This window comes from Rhinolophus sinicus, linkage group LG02 (assembly GCF_036562045.2).
Source record: "Rhinolophus sinicus isolate RSC01 linkage group LG02, ASM3656204v1, whole genome shotgun sequence".
Lineage (NCBI taxonomy): Eukaryota > Metazoa > Chordata > Mammalia > Chiroptera > Rhinolophidae > Rhinolophus > Rhinolophus sinicus.
Genome location: NC_133752.1, coordinates 5,095,713 through 5,115,884, shown reverse-complemented (window position 1 = coordinate 5,115,884; position 20,172 = coordinate 5,095,713). Strand labels below are relative to the sequence as shown.

Below are 20,172 nucleotides of genomic sequence, written 5' to 3'. Positions count from 1 at the left end.
CAATAAGCACCCCTCACAGTAAGTCCAGGGTGCTTAGCACGATGCCTGGTACCCAGGTAGTGCTCAAAAGGAAATGTTACCTGGTATGTTTATTATTGTTAATTTTTCTTATTTTTAACTTTTTATCCACGGAATTTTTTTCCATGAACTCATCGCTTTGGGAAACAGTAGACTAGAAACTCAATTCCCCTCCAGTTCTGTGGTTTTAAGATTTTACACTCCTCTTTCGGTAGCTAGTGTTGGTTTTCATTCCAGAGAAATAGCTGACATGGGACTTCATGGGCTGTGGACTTGGGCCAAACCACAGCCCTGGCGAGGCCAGCGAGGTACCAATGTACCAATGAAGAGGAGACCTGCCCAGGCGTGTGTGACAGGGACCATCCCGGGTATTTGCAGATGTGGCCGGCAAGGCCAGCCCCAGAGCAGTGAGGGCCTCGTGTGTGCTCTGGCTTGTGTTCCCTTCTGGCTGAGCCAAGAGGCCTCAGGCAGTTTGTGTTTTGCTGCTTTCTGCTGTGCAACCTCTGGAAAAGCAGGTGGCCTCTCTGGGCTTCCTCTCTTCCTGTGTGAAACGATGGGGTTAGACCAGCAGGAGTTTCCAGGACATCCCGTGCTCACTCAGACCTGCTCACGGGAAGGGAGGTCTTTAACTCCCCCAATCTAAAGAACTCCAAAGCTCCTTCAAGAGTAAATGTTCTAGAATGTCATCATTTCTGCTACAAGCCCTCAGACCGTGCCTCTTCCAGCCTTTGATGCTTTTGTTCTCACAGTCTGGTGGGTCTTTGAGTTGGTCACTGAGTGTCCGTCTCTCGCAGGTTTGTGCCCCCTCAGAGTAGACATGTGGGTGGGCCCCTCACAGCCACCAACACCGTCACTCAGGTCACTCAGTCACTCTCCCGTGTGACCCCGCTGATGCACTGCGGCCCCAGGGCCTCTGCAAGGCACAGACCCAGAGAAGGGGCGCTTTCCTGCCTTGCAGTGACACACAGGGCAGTGATCACCTTCTCACATCTCTCCAGCCACCCCGTAGGTACCCCCTGTTGCCGGGAGCACAGTAAATGCCGAAAAATACGTATTGATTTTGTGAAATAAAGAACAAATCTGACCTGATACCCATTAGGGTGGCTACTATCAAAGAAACAATAAATAGCAAAAGGTGGCGAGGCCATGAAGAAATTGGAACCCTCGCATAGCGTGCTTGGGAATGTAAAATGGGGCAATCACTGTGGAGAACAGCACGGAGCGCCTTCATTTTTTAATTAAAATTATTTTTAAAAAATTAAACATTGATCCAGCAAACCCACTTCTGGGTATATATCCAAAAGAATTGAAAACAGGGTCCCAAAGAGCTGTTAGCACAACTGTTCATAGCAGCATTGTTCACAACAGCCAACAGGTGGAAACCACCCAAGGGTCCACGGGCCGATAAGTGAATAAAGAAATCGTGGGCCATCCACACAATAGGATATTATCCATCTTAGAGAGGGAGGAAATCCTGTCACATGCTGTAACACGGATGGAGCTAGAGGACATTATGCTCAGTGACATCAACCAACCACAAAAAGACAAAATTATAGAGACAGAAAATAGAACGGTGGGTGCCAGGGGTTGGGGAGCTGTTTCATGGGCACAGAGTCTCAGTCTGGGGGATGGAAAGTTCTGGAGACAGTGGCGCTGACGGCTGCACAACTATGTGAATGTACGTCACACTACAAAAGCGTAACTTAAAAATGGTCAAGATGGTACATTTTATATGTGTTTTTTGCCACAATTTTTAAAAGAGAGCTGAGCACATATTAAAGACCAACGAACCAACCAATCTGGACTTCGGTAAGGAGAAACTGTATTGGAAAGGATTGTTGCAGGCGGTTGCAACGGGGAGAAGGCTGGGCCCGTGAGGGCGGCCAGCATCCAGCACCCCTGAGGCCAGGTAAAGAAGGCGTTTCTCCTCCAGGACGGCACGAGCAAGGCAACTGGAGCCCAGTGTGGGGGCGTGGTGGACAGTGGAGGAAGACAGACGGGACAGTCGGTCAGAGGATGTCTTTCCTGCCATCAGCTCTGTGTCTGGGAGCCGGCCCGGGCGGCGGGCGGCCAGAGTTCAGGATCCTGGGAGAGGCAGAACCTCCACTAACATCTGGCCCTGTCAGATTACCGGACACGCCCAGTGGGGACGAACAGTTGGGCTGGTCTTTCATGAGCAAAGAGCCGGCATTTGGAGAGTCTGTGTGTGGCCTTGTCACGGGTAAACAAGGGGACATCGGTGAGTCATAGCTAAGGCCCAGGCAGAAGGTTGACGCTTTGCAGTCAGCCATTTTCCAGAACACAAAAGTGTGGAGGGATTTCTGCATCCTTGTGTTTTTCCAGGCGCACAGGGCTCAGGTGAACTGTCGATTTGAATAGGGGGGAATGATAAAGTGGCAGAGGGTATCTAGTTTGTTCTGGCACAAAGTAGACCCGCAATAGGCATCCACTGAACGAATGAATGAGTAAGTGAATGAGTGAATGAATGAATGAATGGGCAGCTGGGAGCAGCCACTGCGTGCTGGAGTGGCCTGAGAAGGCTTCCCAGAGAAGGTGGTATCTGAAGTTGTGTGACGGATGCGCAGGAGAAGTGTCACCTGCAGATCACAAGACGACAGCTGCAGGGAAGGGAAGGCAGAGAACCGTGTGATCAGGCGCGTACTCCACGTGAGGCCCTGCAGTTCTACCAGGAAAACAGAAATCTCTGCAGTTATTTTAAGCAGAAAAGGGTGCAGACAAGGAATGGATTGCTTACAAAGCTGTTCAAAGGTGGGGGGGGGGGAGCAAATGTCAGCTGCTGCTCCAATGCCATCTCTCCCAGGACCCTGTCTCTCTTTCCCTCTCCCCTGTTTTTCCAGCCTTGGTCACTGCAAGCCTCGCCTCGGGGACTCAGCCTCCCTGAAGATAAAGCCTGAGCCCAGCCCCTGGCAGTCCCTGCAGACACAGCCGCCGGCACAGCCACAGGCACAGCTGGCAGAGGCCTCCTCTGTTTGCTGTTGAGCCCTCCATGGTTAGCTTACATTTCCTGCAAATCCCCCAGAGATGCAATTATGGAACCCAAGCTTTGCAAACAGACCTCCCACCTGTACAAACAAAATCAGGGGAGCAGGGCTCCCATCCAGCTGCACCCCTCAGGGACCAGCTCCCCTCATCAGCCTGGTTCCTTCCCGGGCTCCAGGAGAGGAGGAGGTGGCCTGGGTCCAGCCACAGACAGTCGGCCCTTGCCAGAGCCAGTGACAATGGGCCAGGACAATGCTCAGGTCTCAGAGCAGCAGCCTGGCCTCTCACGGTCAAGGTGAAGGTGAGGCGTTCGGGCACGGTTATTCCCACGCTCGCCTGGGGCCTGGTCCAGGGACACCAGCCCGGTGCTGTTATCGCTCCCTGTGCACCCCCTGCCTCCGTCCATCAGGGACCCGGGCTCCCTGGTGCTTAGGCCTGTCTCACCCACTAGACCCTGAGACACCTAAGAGCAGGGGCTACACGCCACCCACTGCTGTACCCACGGCCTTGGCTCTGTGTCTGGCACCTACCCATCCTCGTTCACAGTGACAGACACGAACATGCTAGAACAAATGGGCTCTGGAACACGTGAGGCAGAGGCAGAGGGAAAAGTCCTGGGGAAATAGTGTCCACTTCACGGACGTCCTGCATTCGTGTTGAACACAAGCGTGTTCAGAAAAGGATGGTTCGGGGCTGGAAGACCCCCGGCAGAGGCCCACTGCCCCGGCCAAGGTCTAGTTCGAAACACCAAGAGCAGTTCCAGAAATGGACACATTTGCCCATGAGGTGGCCCAGGTAGACCCTCCCTGTATAAAGGATTCTTCACTGTGAAGTTTGCGAGAATCAGCTGCCTTGCTGCTCTTGTTCATTAAATCTGCTTTTCACGGCACAGCATGCTTGTAATACAGCTCAGGGAGAACCCTTCCGCAAAGGAAGGATTTCTCACTCGTGTGGGTGCTATCAGGTTTCTTAGAGAGACCACCTGAGCTCCCCACTCCCCAACCCTGGGAGGGAGAATGGCAGAGAAACGAGTGTATTGGATAAGTGGCCACAGTGAAGGGAGGTAGAAGCAAGTGCTTTCCCACATCTGCCCTTTGAACCTGGCCTTGGATGACAGCCTGGCAGAGGCTGCAGCTTTCCCAGTGACTCTCAGACTATACAAAGTGTGCCTATTGAAGGTCTAGTGTAGTCAGCTCCAAGGCTACAATGTGACAGCTAACGTAAAGCACCTCCCCACCCCAGTTCCCGGGTATGCAGGGGTGTGGCTGCGGGTCCCACTCTTCCTGTTACCCCTTGCAGGCCTCTGCCATGCACCAGGCTGCTCCTGGCTCCCCCCCGCATGGAGGGTGGGTCCTGCAAAGACAGCGGGCCTGGTGGAGCCGGTGGAGCTGAAGTCTGCTCTTAGCTGTGAGGTGCCCTGGCCAGGCCTGCAGTCATTCTGTGGGCACCTGTGGGGGTTCTTGGGAGCCTGCCCCAACCCTACCACCCAAGTCACTGGAGCCAAGAGCCGCTGACAACATCCCATCAGGCCCCAGCTTCCGGCAGGGCCCCCTGCAAAGATGCCTTCTGCGAGGCCCCTGCAGTCAGTTATACAAGACCCCTGAGACTCCCAGGGCCTGATTCCTGGGACTTGTAAAGGCCACCTCCTACAGCAGAAGGGACTTTGCAGATGTGATTAATTTAAGATTCTTGACATAGGGAGATTATCCTGGATCATTTTACTGCACCCCAAATGTCATCACAAAGGTCTTTATAAGAGGGGCCAGAGGGAGAGGTGAAGCCGCAGGCACTGCAGACCCAGCCCTGTGGCCAGGACTCTGATCTCATGGAGGCTACATTTCAGTGGGAGGAGACAAGTAGGCAAGCAATTAGCAAGGTATTTTTAGAGAACAGAAAAATGCTACAAGGTAATGAAACAGGATGGCAATCATCTACCTCAGGGGCGGCTGGTATGGGGACAAAGGAGCTTGAGTGAGATGAGAGTCAGGGTGCCTGGAACCCGCTGGTGTGTGTTAAGGACTCACCTACATATCAGCTAAATTTGAGTATGAAATGCAGGCAGGCTTTCCCCGAGGGGCCAGAACATTGGGGGTTGGGGTTTCAACATATAAATTTGGGAAGGGTCACAACATTCAGTCCATAATAGGGTGGTAGGCTGAATAATATCCCTCCAAATATATGCTTTTCATCTATTATCTAATAGAGAGGCTGGGAAGATAAATACTTGGTTTTCCAGACTCCCTTGCAGCTAGAGAGGCCAAGAGACCCAGTCCTGACCAACGAGTGCAACTCTTCTAGAAGCATCTATGGGAAAGGTTTTGTTTTCCTATAGGGACTAAATCTTAATCACCAGAATTTATGAATGTCACCTTATATGGGAAAAGGGACTTTGCAGGTGGGATAAGTTCAGGGTGTTGAGCTGGGCAATCATCCCTGATGTAATCACAGCAGCCCCTGTGGGACACAGATGGGAGGAGTCAGGGCAGATAGGAGGAGAGGATGATGGGACAATGACAGAAGCAGAGATTGAAGGGATGCTCTTTGAAGATGGAGGAAGGGGCTGTGAAGTAGGGAGTACAAGTGACCTCTAGAAGGTGAAAAAGGCAATGAAACACATTCTCCCTTAGCACTTCAAGGAGGAAACAGCTCTACCAACACCTTGACTTCAGCCTAGCAAAGTTGATTTAAGACTTCTGACCTCCAAAAGTATAAGATAATAAATTTGGGTTGTTTTAAGCCAATGAGCTTTTGTAATTTGTTACGGCAGCCATAGGAAACTAATAGAGTGGGGATGAGGTTTGACCATAATAGAAACCTCCGCCACATAACAGTGGCTTAAAGATGAGAGCTGAATACAAAGTCTGGAGGTAAGTGGGTCAGGGCTGTGGGGGCTTCTGCCCCACAAAGTCCTTAGGGTCCCAGCTCCCTGCTACACCACCCTCGGTGGGGCCCTTATCCTCATGACCCAACATGGTGGTACCTGCATAACAGGCAGCAGAAGGGAGGAAGGGACAAAGAAGTCAGAGGCAAGGAGTGGGCACCAACTGTCCCTTACAGAAGGTTTCTAGGAGCAGCCACACAACACATCTGCTCTTTCTCTCTTGCCAGAACTTACTTACAGGCCCATGCTTAGCTGCAACGAAGGTAAGTCAGTGGCATTTTTACTCTAAGCAGACACGTTCCTGGAGGAAATTTTCTTTTTTTTTCGGGGGGCGGGGGTTATTACAACAGAAGAAGGGAGAATGGATGTTGGGGAATAGTCCACATGTCTACTATACTTAACTTGTCTGAAACTGTCAGTTAGGAATTGCTCAGCTTCAAGAAACAGAAATCCTGCCCCACCAAGGCTTAAACAAATAAGTCTTTGCTTTTCTCAGAGAACAAGAGGTGTTCGGTTTCTGGGGCAGTGTAGCCATTTCAAAGATGACCACACTTTGAGGTTTGGTTTCCATCTTTAGACTTGGAACCTCATGGATGCAAGAAGGCTGCTGTGGCTTCAAACAGCATTTTCACATTCAAGGAAGGAAGAAGGATGAAGAATAGTGCCAGCCTATATGTCCCTCTTCAACAGGAAAAGAAAAGCTTTCCCATAGACACTCCCAGAAGATTTGCATACAGCACTCGTTGGTTAGGACTGGGTTTCTTGGCCTCTCTAGCTGCAAGGGAGTCTAGAAAACCAAGTATTTTTTTTTTTTTTTACTTTTCTTTTTTTTTTTTTAATTTATTGGGGTGACAATTGTTAGTAAAATTACATAGATTTCAGGGGTACAATTCTGTATTACATCATCTGTAAATCCCATTGTGTTCACCACCCAGAGTCATTTCTCCTTCCATCACCATATATTTGATCCCCCTTACCCTCATCTCCCACCCCCCACCCCCCTTAGCCTCTGGTAACCACTAAACTATTGTCTGTGTCTATGAGTTTTTGTTTCTTATTTGTTTGTCTTGTTCTTTTGTTGTTTTTGGTTTATATACCACATATCAGTGAAATCATATGGTTCTCTGCTTTTTCTGTCTGACTTATTTCGCTTAGCATTATAATCTCAAGATCTATCCACGTTGTCACAAATGTTCCTATATCATCTTTTCTTACCGCCAAATAGTATTCCACTGTGTATATATACCACAACTTCTTTATCCATTCATCTATCGAAGGACATTTTGGTTGTTTCCATATCTTGGCCACCGCAAACAAAGCTGCAATGAACATTGGAGCACACGTGTCTTTATGTATAAATGTTTTCAGATTTTTGGGGTAGATACCCAGGAGAGGGATTGCTGGGTCATATGGTAATTCTATTCGTAATTTTTTGAGGAACCTCCACACTGCCTTCCATAACGGCTGCACCAGTCTGCATTCCCACCAACAGTGTATGAGGGTTCCTTTTTCTCCACAGCCTCTCCAACACTTGTCACTATTTGTCTTGTTGATGATAGCCATTCTGACTGGGGTGAGGTGATACCTCATTGTGGTTTTCATTTGCATTTCTTTGATGACTAGTGATGTTGAGCATTTTTCCATATGTCTATTTGCCATTTGTATGTTCTCTTTGGAGAAATGTCTCTTCAGGTCGTCTGCCCATTTTTCAATTGGGTTGTTTTGTTGTTGTTGAGTTTCATGAGGTCCTTGTATATTTTGGATATTAGCCCCTTATCGGAGGCACTGTTTGCAAAAATCTTCTCCCGTTCAGTTGGTTGCCTCTTTATTTTGTTGATGGTTTCTTTTGCTGTGCAGAAGTTTTTAAGTTTCATATAGTCCCATTCTTTTATTTTAGCTTTTACTTCCCTTGCCTTTGGAGTCAAATTCATAAAATGCTCTTTGAACCCAATGTCCATAAGTTTAGAACCTATGTTTTCTTCTATGCAGTTTATTGTGTCAGGTCTTATGCTTAAGTCTTTGATCCATTTTGAAATAATTTTGGTACATGGTGACAGATAGCAGTCCAGTTTCATTCTTTTGCATGTGGCTTTCCAATTCTCCCAGCACCATTTATTGAAGAGGCTGTCTTTGCTCCATTGTATGTTTTTTGCTTCTTTGTCAAAAATTATCTGTCCATATTTATGTGGTTTTATTTCTGGGTTCTCAATTCTATTCCATTGGTCTATGTGTCTGTTTTTCTGCCAATACCATGCTGTTTTGATTATTGTAGCCCTGTAGTACAAGCTAAAGTCAGGGAGTGTGATACCTCCATTATTGTTCTTTTTTCTTAAGATTGCTTTGGCTATTCGGGGTCTTTTGTGGTTCCAAACAAATCTGATGATTTTTTGTTCTGTTTCTTTAAAAAATACCATTGGGATTTTGATGTGGATTGCATTAAATCTGTATATTGCTTTGGGTAATATGGCCATTTAACTATGTTGATTCTTCCAATCCATGAGCATGGAATGTCTTTCCATTTCTTTGTGTCTTCTTCAATTGCTTTCAAAAATGTCGTATAGTTTTCAGTATATAGGTCTTTCACATCCTTGGTTAAGTTTATTCCTAGGTATTTTATTCTTTTTGCTGCAATTGCAAAAGGAATTGCTTTTTGTATTTCTTTTTCTGAGATTTCATTGTTAGTATATAGGAATGCAATGGACTTTTGTACATTGATTTTGTAGCCAGCAACTTTACTGTATTCGTTGATTGTTTCTAATAGCTTTTTGGTGGAGTCTTTAGGGTTTTCTATAGATAGCATCATGTCATCTGCAAAGAGTGACAATTTAACTTCTTCATTCCCAATTTGGATGCCTTTTATTTCTGTCTCTTGCCTGATTGCTCTGGCGAGGACTTCCAACACTATGTTGAAAAGCAGAGGTGATAGGGGACAGCCCTGTCGTGTTCCTGAACGTAGAGCAAAGGGTTTCAGGAAAACCAAGTATTTATCTTCCCAGCCTCTCTATTAGCTAGTAGACCAGAAGCACATGTGCCCTTTGACCACTAATTCCATTTCTAAGAACTCCCATACCCGCAGTTACTACCACAGATGGGCTCAGAGACTTGTAGATACCCAAAGACGTTCATTACAGTGCTACTTACCATTGTGAAAAATCATAAACATCCTAAATGTTCGACGTGTGTTTTTTGGGTCCCAACTGATGAGGCAATCATTCAGTGTCTGGTCCCAGTACCTATGTTACCTCATTGGGAAAACAGAAGGAAATACAATTTACTTTGCAGGATTATGGTGAGGACCAGAGATAAGAAACAAAGTTTGTCTGGTGCATAGCTGGTGCTGAGTCAATGGTAATGCATGTGAATCTCCAAACCTTCCATCATCTGCCCCATATTTTACCAACCAAAAGAATGGAGAATGAGCCCATATCAAAGGTTTCTGATTGGTTTATCTTTTCAGATCGCAGGAGAGTGAAATTCTATCCTCCAACCCTAACTCTTGCCCATGTGACAAGATGGGGACAGGACAGCTTTGGGGCAAGATATTCTTGGTTCAAATCTGTGTTAGATGACTTCCTGCTCTACCATCCTACAGAGGTGTCCCTCAACCCCTGTCCTGTAAAATGGGGTAACAGTGTCTGCAACCTGGTACACCCCAAACAGATGCTGCTTCCCCCTCCTGACACCAGATGCTGAAGGAAGCCCACTTTCCTGCCCCAGAGGCGTCCTGGTATTAGCACTGAGACACTGACATGCTAAGGGCTTCTGTTCCAGCTGGAAGTCTCCTGGGCCAGCCAGGGCTCCTGGCTAAAAGGTGACCTAATTATTAATGAAGCCTCCAGAGATGAAAGCTAAGACATAATCCACCCCTGAATGGCTTCAGAAGGAGCAGATAATGGGACAGTAAAATTAATCTTGTAGAAAAACACAATTAGCTATATCATTTATACATCTCATCTGTTTCCACGTCGGGTGACACGGGGAGCAGCATTGCCTGAGACCTTCACAGCCCAGCCTCCCATTTCACAAGGATGGATGCATCTTTTGCTGGGAAAATATTTTCATTTCACATTCAGAGGTCACTGCTGGGAAAATATTTTCATTTCACATTCCGAAGATAGAAAGAATCTTCGGAAGCCAAGATGACCCAGGGAACCAAATAAATGCGATGGCCCCTCCATCTCCCCCACCCCCGTTTCTTGCCTATGTCAAGTCACGTCAAAGCAACCCAAGCACCCCTTACAGAGAACACATCACGAAGGCCCCTCACTAGGACTGGGGGGCCGAATGAATGAGCCCCTGTGTCTTCTCTTCCAGAGCTCACAGGCCAGAGGGGAGGCACAGACATACCTGAGACCCCCACCCCCCACTCACCACGACCACCACCAGCTGCCTGCCTCCACCTCCCTGCTGTGTGACCTTGAGGAAGCACTTCACCTTGCTTGGTAGGCCTCCATTTCCTCACAGATAATGCACAGCTAATAAGGGTGCCTCCCTCACTCCCACGGCTGGGGGAGGATTAGAGACAAAGCCTGCAGAGCTCCCTGCACAGGACTGGCTCACGGCAGCCTCAGTAACTAACTGGGAGCTGGGATGACGCCTACGGCGGGGCGTTATTTATTGAGCACCAGGTACTGTCAGAGACAGTAAACCTGAGGGCATCTAATTGGAAACTCACCGTGACTCTCATTGTTCAGAGGAGGGAACTGGGGCTCTGAGAGGTGAAATGACTTTGTCACAGCTGGAAAGTGACCAAACCCAGTTTTGAACCCTGTGGCCTATGTGACTTTGAAGCCCCAGCTAGTTTCTGAAACATTACTCTATGGAAGTGTAGTGAGCTGGGCTGAATTGTGCCCCTCCCCTCTCCCCCAATTTTATATGTTGAAGTCCTAACCCCAGCACCACAGAACGTGACTGGGTTTCGAGACGGGGTCTCTAAAGGATCTTTGAGGTAAAATGAGGTCACATGTGTGGGCACTGATCCAATCTGACTGGGGTCCTGATAAGAAGAGATCAGGACACAGACACACACAGAGGGACAGCCACATGAGGACACGGGGAGACGACGGCCATCTGCATGCCAGAGAGAGAGGCTTCGGGAGAAACCAACCTACCCTCACCTGGATCTCGGACTTCCAGCCTCCAGAACTGTGAGAACGTACGTTTTTGCTGTTTAAGACACCTGGTCTGTGGCACTTTGTCATGGTGCCCGAGCTGATGAACGCAGGGGGCATCAGGAACGGGAGAGACGAGTCTCAACCTGGGGGTGTGGAGATTTCTTAGAGGAACTGCACCTCTAGCTGACCTTGAAGTTCAGACAGGAGGGGCTGGCCCTGGGAGGGCTTCTTCTGGTCCCAGGTCCCAGTCTCTCTCTCTGCCCATCTTGCCCTTAGGTACAAGCTGACTTCCTCTGGAGCTTTTATTCTCTCAACCCAGGCCATTCCACCCTGGGAAACAGCCCAACGAGGAGACAGAGAGCCTCCTTCACGGGCCCTCAGGCTCCTCACGCGGGTGTGCAAGACCTGTGCACACATGGGCACACACACATAATACACACACGTGTTAGATCACTCAATTTTTCAAAAGAAAGCAGGAAATCAGGATGTTCTTTGAAATCTCCTGGTTTTTAGATATTTCCAATAAATAAAAGCAATTTAAAAAGCATACAAACAAACCACATCTGTGTATCTAGTATAGCCCAGCCTGCAGAATTCCAGTTTGCAAACCTGGAACCAATGGTTCTGAAACCCGAGTGTCCGTGCTGATCACGTGGCGGGCTGGTGAAAGCAGGTGTCTGGTCCTGCGGGCTCGGGGGGCGGGGCCTGAGAATCGATCCTCTGCCAACTTCCCAGGTGAGGCAGAGGCTGCTGGTTCGGGGACCCCACTTGGAGAAGCACAGCCTGAACTAACGCTCTCTACGTTCCATCCCAGCTCTGAAAGGCACGTTCATGACTCTAGAATGCAGAGTGCAAGCACTCCACTCGAGGGGAGGAAGCAGCTCGTCCCGCACAGGACAAGGAGCCCTGAGCGCCTGTGACCCCCACCTGGCAAGACCACCTGGCAGGAGCAGCCGCCAGGCAGGTACCAGGCACCTTCTTGCTACTGAGCTTCAATCGGAGAAATTCACTCTTGTGAATTGCTTTGAAAACCCTTAATGAGCTATTTTACAAACAATGCATGTGATGTCAAAATATGCAACAGATCAAGATATAAAGTGGAAAAGCCTGCAGTAAGCTGTTGGGGCTGTAGAATTTCTGTGTTAGTTTCCTGGGGCTGTCGTAACAAATGACCACAAACTAGGGGGCTTAAAACAGCAGAAATGCATTCTCTCCCCGTTCTCGAGGCCGGAAGTCCAAAAATCAAGGTGCCAGCAGGGTCGTGTCGGTCGGACTCTCCGGGAGGATCTTTTGCAGGACTGTCTCCTAGTTTCTGGTGGCTGCCTCGTGGCAGCACCACTCTGCTTTTCACCTGCCCTCGTCTGTGCGTCTCCGTGTCCTCTCCGTCTTAAAAGGACACCAGTCATTGGATTTAGGGCTCATCCTAAATCCAGGGTGGTTTCATCCCAAGATTCTCAACCAATTATATCTATTTCCAAAGTTATATTCTGAGATTCCAGGTGGACGTGAATTTTTAGGGGGTGCCCTTCAACCCACTACTGTCTCCTTACTCCCGTTTTTAAAATGTCGTTCTAATACATTTGACTATTTGGATTTTCTGCTCACAGCAAATGGGAAAGAGGCGATGGGGTGCGTGGTGAGGATGGTCCCCAGCAGCCCCCCGACCGGGACAGAGGTCACAGAGATAGCAAGGAAAGCACGAGGCACTCTAATCAAGCCCAGGAGCTTGGGGACGCTCAGTGTGCAAGGGCCCCCAGCCCTTTGCCCCTGGTCCAGCTCTGTGCATAAAGCTGACCTGATTTTTTTTTTCCCCAATTCTTTTCAACATCCTCTGTTTTAGGAGGCAGGGCAACGTGCCTTGCATTTTAGAATGACTCTGGTCCAAAAGGAGAAAAATTAGACTTTGAGATGTAAAAATTCAATCTTTTGGAAAATCTGCTCACAAGGAACCTACCCTGCCCCCCACCCCACTCCCCAACCCCTGGTGGACCAGAGAACCAAGGGGCGCCTGCCTGATAGAGAAAAGATGGTAAATTATGGATCTTTGGGGAAAAAACCATGCCATGGCTGGAAGTCCTAGGTCAGCTCAGAGCCCACGGACCAGCCATGTGCTAATTTCACTCCGCTGCGCCTACCAAAACCCCAGCCCCAGCTGCAAGAGCGAGCGGAGACGTTACAGACAGAAAAGCCCCATTAGGTCATCGCTGAGCTGCCTGCAATGCAGCTCAGCCTCGCGCTGTGTAATCTCCAGCGCACTCCGGGGATCCTGTGAATTTTAGACACTCGCCCAGGGCCCCCGGCTCCACAGAGCGTGGAATGAATTGCACTCATCCATCTGTGGGCTTTTAAAAAATTCAATAATTAATTCAAGCATACAGTGGTATTACTGTTAGGAGAATTTGGCCTTTCTGTGGCTCTTTACTTTGGCAAAGTGCTTTTATAATCATTTACCAGCTAAATAATTTAATACACGTTACTGCTACGCGCTGGCAACCCGGTGCTTAGCTGGGCGATATTGGAAAGCTGTGAACAAAGCAGGGGAAGAGCTGAATGACATTATATGGCCCTGGGTATTTGTTTCCCAGGTTGTGTGCAATACCTTTCTTGACCTCAACATGCCCTTGAACCTGGGTTCTGATTCATCCTGGGCCATTCCTGTTAGAGTGACAGTGAACCAAATGAGACGGGGGTTTTCAGAGGGAGGGGAATTAAGTTATTCTAGCCCAATCCCTCATTTTATGGCAGGGGAGACTGAAACCCAGGTGGGTCCCTGCTTTGCCTAAGGTCACACGGCTAGTACGACTCCCTGGGATGAGGAAAGGGAGCCACAGCCAGCATAACTCAGGACCTGGGGTAGCAGTCAGGTTTAGGGTATTGCCCCTCCCCCATGTGGGGCCGAAGGGCAACTTGGAGCAAGAAGGGGAAACCAGAGGCCTAGCTGGGCCCCCTCTCGGATGGCATAAGCGTGGGGGCAGGGCTGGGCTTGGAGCAGGGGAGGGGCTGCATCTTCGGTTGGGTGTCTATGCGGTGACTAGGTACTTGAAGTGTCTGGTTTTCTCCCTTCTGCCAACGTATCTTCCGAGCATGGTCTTAATGACCAGGTACCATCTCATCTGAGAGATGGAACAATTATACAGCCCACCCCAGGAGGTGTGGGGAGGGGTTCAGAGGCGGCACTTGACAGCACACACGCTATGGTAGCTGTTATTAATGTGGTCGCTTTAACCAGATATTACGGCTCCTTTATCCATAAAATGGGTATAATCATACTGCCCCTTCTATTTTAGAATTTGTGCGAAGCTAAAAAGAAAAAGATAATGAGAGAGAAAGTATTTCATCATCATCATCTAATCCTTCACCCTGGACCAGGGTGGGAGGGGGGTGTATTTCTAGAGGCTCCAGAGGGGTCCAGGCAGGAACAAAAATTGTTCTCCTTAGAGTTTTAGCTGTCAGGACACCCAGAGGTCTCAGGTGGCTGGCTAAAGTGGGATCGGCTTGAACTGACAGTGTGGGGAGGGGGTGCTGTGACAATTTTTGGACCAGCTGGAGGGCATAGAGAGGGGACAGACGATTGGTGTCCTGGAGGACCTGAGGCTGCCACAGAGGAGTAGTGACCTTCTTTGAGGGACAGGGCTAGCCTGAGAGGCCAGGGGAGTAGCTGTCCATTGGCCACATGGCAAGGGGTCCATTGACATAAGCCCTGGTCATACAGGTAGACAGAGGGTGGGATGGTGGGAGTGGGTCTGGGGGGCAAATGGCGGGGCCCGGCAGGGCGCCATTGGTGCACCCAGGGCAGTGAGAGTCCTGGGAGGTTGAGTGTGGGGAGGGAGTCTGGCTTGCAATATTTATGTGCGTCAGATCACCACAATGTAAACCATAAACATACACAATGTTATATGTCAATTATATCTCAATAAAGCTAAAAATATTTTCAAAATAATGTCTTGGCAAAGATAAAAAACAAAACAAAACATAGTAGTTGCCAGGAGCTTGGGAAGAGGGGCAGATGGGGAGAGCCTATTAATGGGTACGGGGTTGCTTTTTGGGGTGATGGAAATGTTCTGGAATTAGTGGTGATGGTCGCACAACTTTGCGAATACTAAAAACCTAAGTGAAGTATATATGTTTTAAAATGGTGAAATTTGTGGTACATGAATTATAGCTCAATTTAAAAAAAAAAAAAAAGACTCACAGATGAAGCATCTCTGGGTCAACATGGCCAGGCTGTGGGAAATGGGGCAGAACCTTCTGGGTCACTGCAGCCTGCCCATGCTGACAGCCTGGTCCACCGCTCTGTCCACATGCATGGCGCTCACCAGTGCTGGGGGGTCAGGCTGCTTATGCGGAAGGCTGCTGGCAAGCGTAGAGCCTTCCTTGGCTCTGCCTGGCTCTCTGGGACCTGGGCCTGGGCATGAACTTCTCTGAGCTACCAAGAGGCTCAGCAGGACGTGAGGATAGAGTTTCCTTAGTCACTCTCAGCCCTAATCCTACACCCATAAGAGGCATCTACCACCTAGTCCTGGCTCCAGCATAAGCTACCAAGAAGAGAGACCACAGGGGTACCAAATTAGAGGTCAAAGCCATAATCATAGCCAAAGCAGGCCATGTTTTGTAAAAAATATAATAATAGCTCATTTGATCCTCAACACTACGATGGAAGTATTATCATCATGTCTACTTTATAGATGGGGAAACGGAGGCACAGAGAAGGTAAGCAACGTGTCTAGTCACACAGCTAGAAGTGGGAGATGGGATTTGAAATCAGACTGTCACTCTGCCTTCTGCTGTGGCCGTCTGGACTTCAACCAGTGGGACAAATGGAAGCCACGGAGAGGCTTGGACTTGGAAACGGCAGGGTCTTGAGTGGTGGGGAACAGCAGCTGGCTTCCCGGGGAGGGCGGATGGAGGTGGCGTGTCTGTCCCTGGGATCCGTGACCCTAGAAGTGTGCCTAAAAGTCATTTTGAAAAACCAAACACATGTCAAAAACCCTGCGAGGCACTTGGGAGTTATAGACTGTTGGTGCTAGGATAAAACTGGGGTGCAGAGGGGGAGACTAAGTCCTGTTGGTTTTACTGTGTGTACGCTGTAAAAATACCTTAAATCTGTTTGTCAGGCCGGCCCGGTGGCTCAGGTGGTTGGAGCTCCATGCTCCTAACTCCGAAGGCTGCCGGTTCGATTCCCACATGGGCCAGTGGGCTCTTAACCACAAAGTTGCCCGTTCAACAACTTGACTCCCGCAAGGGATGGTGGGCAGTGCCCCCTGCAACTAAGATTGAACACGGCACCTTGAGCTAAGCTGCCGCTGAGCTCCCGGATGGCTCAGTTGGTTGGAGCGCATCCTCTCAACCACAAGGTTGCCAGTTTGACTCCCGCAGGGGATGGTGGGCTATGCCCCCTGCAACTAGCAATGGCAACTGGACCTGGAGCTGAGCTGTGCCCTCCACAACTAAGACTGAAAGGACAACAACTTGACTTGGAAAAAACAGTCCTGGAAGTACACACTGTTCCCCAATAAAGTCCTGTTCCCCTTCCCCAATAAAATCTTTTTAAAAAAAATCTGTTTGTCCCACAACCACCATCACAGCTTCAGTTGTCCCCATTCCTGTGACTGTGGCCTCTTTAACCTAATTTCGTACCATGACCTTGCCCTCCGAGAACACCCTGATATGCCCAAATCACTGCACCCTTACAGGCCTGGAGCCTGTAGAGAGCTCAGTGGTGGACCCCCCAAAAAATGTCCAGGTCTAATCCCCGGGACATGTGACTATTGCCTTATTGGCAAAGATGTGATTACATTAAGGATTTTTAGGAGAACCTTATCCCAGTGGGCTTGAAACCCAATGACCAGTGTCCTTATAAGAGGCACAGAGAAGGAAGCAGTGGCCCACGGAGGCAGATCAGAGTGATGTGCCACAAGCCAAGTCATACCTGGGGCCACGAGAAGCTGGAAGAGGCAGGAACAGCTTCCCCCTACAGTCTCTACAGGGAGTGTGGCCTGGGTGACACCTTGACTTAGGACTTCTGGCCTCCAGAACCGTGAGACAATACATGTCTGTTGTTTTAAGCCACCCAAGTTGTGGCACTGCCTTGCACATTCCGTTCACCTACCTGCAATGCCTTCTCCCTTGCACATGAGATCTGGTCTGCTGTCCTGCAGGGGTCCCTCGTGGATTTCATCTTTTACCCACAGACCCCTGACAGTGGAGATGCCTCCCCCACCCCCAACCCTGCCGTGGACTCACTGCTTAGCTCAGAGACTTGCCATTTCATTTCCCAACTTGGTGAGCTCCTGGTGGGTGGGCTACGTGTGCTGTACATTTGCATTGCCTGTGTGTGCCCTTCAGGGCCTGGCAGGCCCACACAGAATGAAGCTGCAAAGTCTCAACGACCAGCACCAGTCAAAACCCAGGACAGCACCGTGACTGTCCACGGCTGTATCTGGTACAACCACAGGTCCTTCTTGCCTCAGTCTTCTTCAGTTGACAGAGACTGATGGGGAGAGAGGTCCACAGGGGTCCAGGATGGCCCCCCCTGCAGCAACCTGTGTGGGATTCGGCCCAGTGCGTCTGTGTGCCTGTGGCCTGTTGTAGGGTCTGTAAAACACTGGCACCTGAGATGGGGACAAAGCCACTCCCTCCCTGAAGCCCACAGGGCTTTCTCCTGACCCCTGAACTTAGTAGGTCAGAGACTAACCCAGGCTGGCACCTGGGCAAGTTCTAACTATTCTTCACCTGCTGCAGCAGGAACCAGAGTGTCAGGAAGGCAGCTCCCCTGGTTCCACGTCAGAAACCTGAACCACAGAGATGCCATATCGCTGCACAGGTCCTGTGGTTCAAAGGGCCCTTGCCAGCAGGATGCTAAGGCCAGGCCCTGAGGTGGGTGGCAGGGGTCAGCTCCTGGGACACCTGCCTCCCCCAGGCTGGGCAGGAGTAGTGTCTGCCAGAGCCAGGGCCCTGCCAGGCTGTCCTGGGGTCAAAGGCCTACTTGGACACTGCTGGGGACCTGGGGCAAGTTCACAGGAATCCAGTTATCCCATCTGTAAAAGGGGTGGAGCCCTCTTGGGGATTGAAATAGGGTACCCAGGCCAGGTTACTAGCTTCAGCCACAGGCTCAGCACAGCAGGCAGTGGCTGTTCCTGCTCTGTTTATTGCAGGGGGTAGGGGTTGGGGGCCTGCTGGGTGTGGGGTTCTCTCATGGTTCTGTTGGCTGGTGGCAAATGCTGGGTCTCTGGCCATCAGCCAGGCAAAGGGGGAACCTGGGTAAAGGGTATGAAAGAAAGGCTTTGGGGACACCCACTCTGCGCCTCCACAGGGCCGGGAGCCGGACACAGGTGACTGGGGAAGTCGCCTGTTCTCCAGCGGCAGGCTTCCTCCAGCTCCTGGTACTGCTCCCTCGGCCCCACCGCTTTTCATCTGGGGACTCCTGCAGTCTGGGGTGGGTTCGAAGTCTGCAAAATGGGGCCCTGCTCTGGGCAGCTGCGACAGTGGCCCTGCTGAGGTGGAAGGCCAACGGGGCAGGCTGGAACCCTCCTCGTTTCAGGCGGTGCCTCGCCTGCGTCCTGGGTGCTGGAGGCTGCGGGCGGCTGCAGAGGGGACCCCTGCTTTCTCCTTCGACCAGATCAGAAACCTTTCTTCCAACGCGGCGCGTGAAGCGCTCTTCACCCTCCCTCAGGCTCCCCCCGGGCGTCGCCCTCCACCCCGGGCACCGTCCTCAGGTCTGGAGAGCTTTCCTCCCACATCCCGCACCACCTAAAACCTCCCCCTCCTCTCCCATCTACGTCGCTTTGTACAGGGACGCGCGCTCTCTTTTTGTTTCCCCCTTCCCAACACAGCCACGTACTAACGAAACGCTCTGGTCCCTGCCACCGCCCGCTGCCTCCAAGCACCCCCTCCGAAACCCTTCATCATCCGTCAGGACCTCCAGGTCCGCGCGGCTGCAGAGAGGGCACTCTCCCTCCCACCTTTGGGGACCCCTCTATCCGTAGGATATCGCCCTTTTCCGCTTCCATTCGCCTTGTGCCCGGGCCGCCGCCCCAAGGTTGCGCAGCCCGCAGCACGTCCCGCCATCCCCGGCCCCCAGACCTGGGGTGCCCTCCGCTGCTGCTGCGATCCCCCATCGGGGGCGCGCGCCCATCCCCCTCCTCGCCCCTTCCCCGACCAGTTTGCGGCGCGGGGTCCCCGGGGAGCGCCCCCTCCCGCCCACCCCGCGCTCCTTTGTGCGCCGGGTGCGCGCTGCGTCAAGGCGGGGGCGCCACGGCCACACGCGCACACTCACCGGCGCACAATTAGCCCCCGGGAGCGGCAGGAAGGGAGGCGGGAGGGGGAGGGGGCCGCCGCCGCCGAGTCCAATCGCTCGCTCCCGCCCCGGCCGCGCGGCGCCGCCTCCGCCATTGCTGAGAGCAGATCGGGGACGCGGAGGCTCGGAGCGCGTCGGAGCCCAGACCTGCCGGAACCGGGCGCGGGTGAGTGCGGGCGGCCGTGGGGCCCGGGCAGGCGCTGGGCCCTTCCCGCCGGGAGCGGGCTCCCGGGCCGATGGTCTCCCCAGGCGGGAGGGACGGGAGTCTCCGGGCGCTGCCGCGCCAGGACCAGGGACGCATCTAGACGGGCCGGGCAGGGGCGGCGCACCCTCCCCTTCCTTTTCGTCCAGCGGGACCATAGTCTATAAAGACACAGCATCCCTTCCCACCCCGGGTCGTGCCCACCGCGTCCTCACGATCCCTCCCGGGAGACGAGGCGGGGACCGGCAAGTGGGGGACAGCAGGTGGGTCCTGCTCGCGGTGACTCCCGCCCGGTCCTCCCGCTGCAGGCGGCAGCCTCGGGTCTCCCGGAACGATGGTGAAGTTGGGGAACAATTTCGCGGAGAAGGGCACCAAGCAGGTGCTGTTGGAGGATGGCTTCGACACCATCCCCCTGATGACGCCCCTCGATGTCAATCAGCTGCAGTTCCCGCCCCCGGATAAGGTGAGAAGCCCCCGCATCTTCACACCCCCCCGCGCTGCCTGGTACGCACCCCCAAATCTCCAGAGGCGGCCGCAACAAAAGAAACAGCCGCGTGCACTGGGGAGGTGAAGTGGGGGACGGCTCGAGGACCCTCCCCCAAGGACAGCGTCCCCGCGCGGCATTCTGGATCGGGTGATCTGGAGGCCTGAGATGACAGCT

At 51.4% G+C, this 20,172-nt stretch overlaps 1 protein-coding gene and 1 long non-coding RNA gene across 2 annotated transcripts in view; one reads left to right on the top strand and one right to left on the bottom strand.

Annotated features, from left to right (window-relative positions):
* Window positions 1-1,835: 1,835 nt before the first annotated feature.
* LOC141569155 (uncharacterized) lies at window positions 1,836-19,382 on the bottom strand. The gene is made up of 3 exons (XR_012492579.1): window positions 19,289-19,382; window positions 9,041-9,141; window positions 1,836-2,636 (listed from the first exon to the last, which is right to left on the bottom strand). It is a non-coding gene; the product is annotated as an uncharacterized LOC141569155 (long non-coding RNA).
* The window catches only part of NSG1 (neuronal vesicle trafficking associated 1), a 25,871-nt gene continuing 24,069 nt past the window's right edge, over window positions 18,371-20,172 (top strand). The window contains exons 1-2 of the mRNA XM_074321246.1: window positions 18,371-19,475; window positions 19,820-19,974. Coding sequence (XP_074177347.1) covers window positions 19,846-19,974 — 129 coding nt within the window. The 5' untranslated portion in view covers window positions 18,371-19,475; window positions 19,820-19,845. The remainder of the gene's footprint in view (window positions 19,476-19,819; window positions 19,975-20,172) is intronic.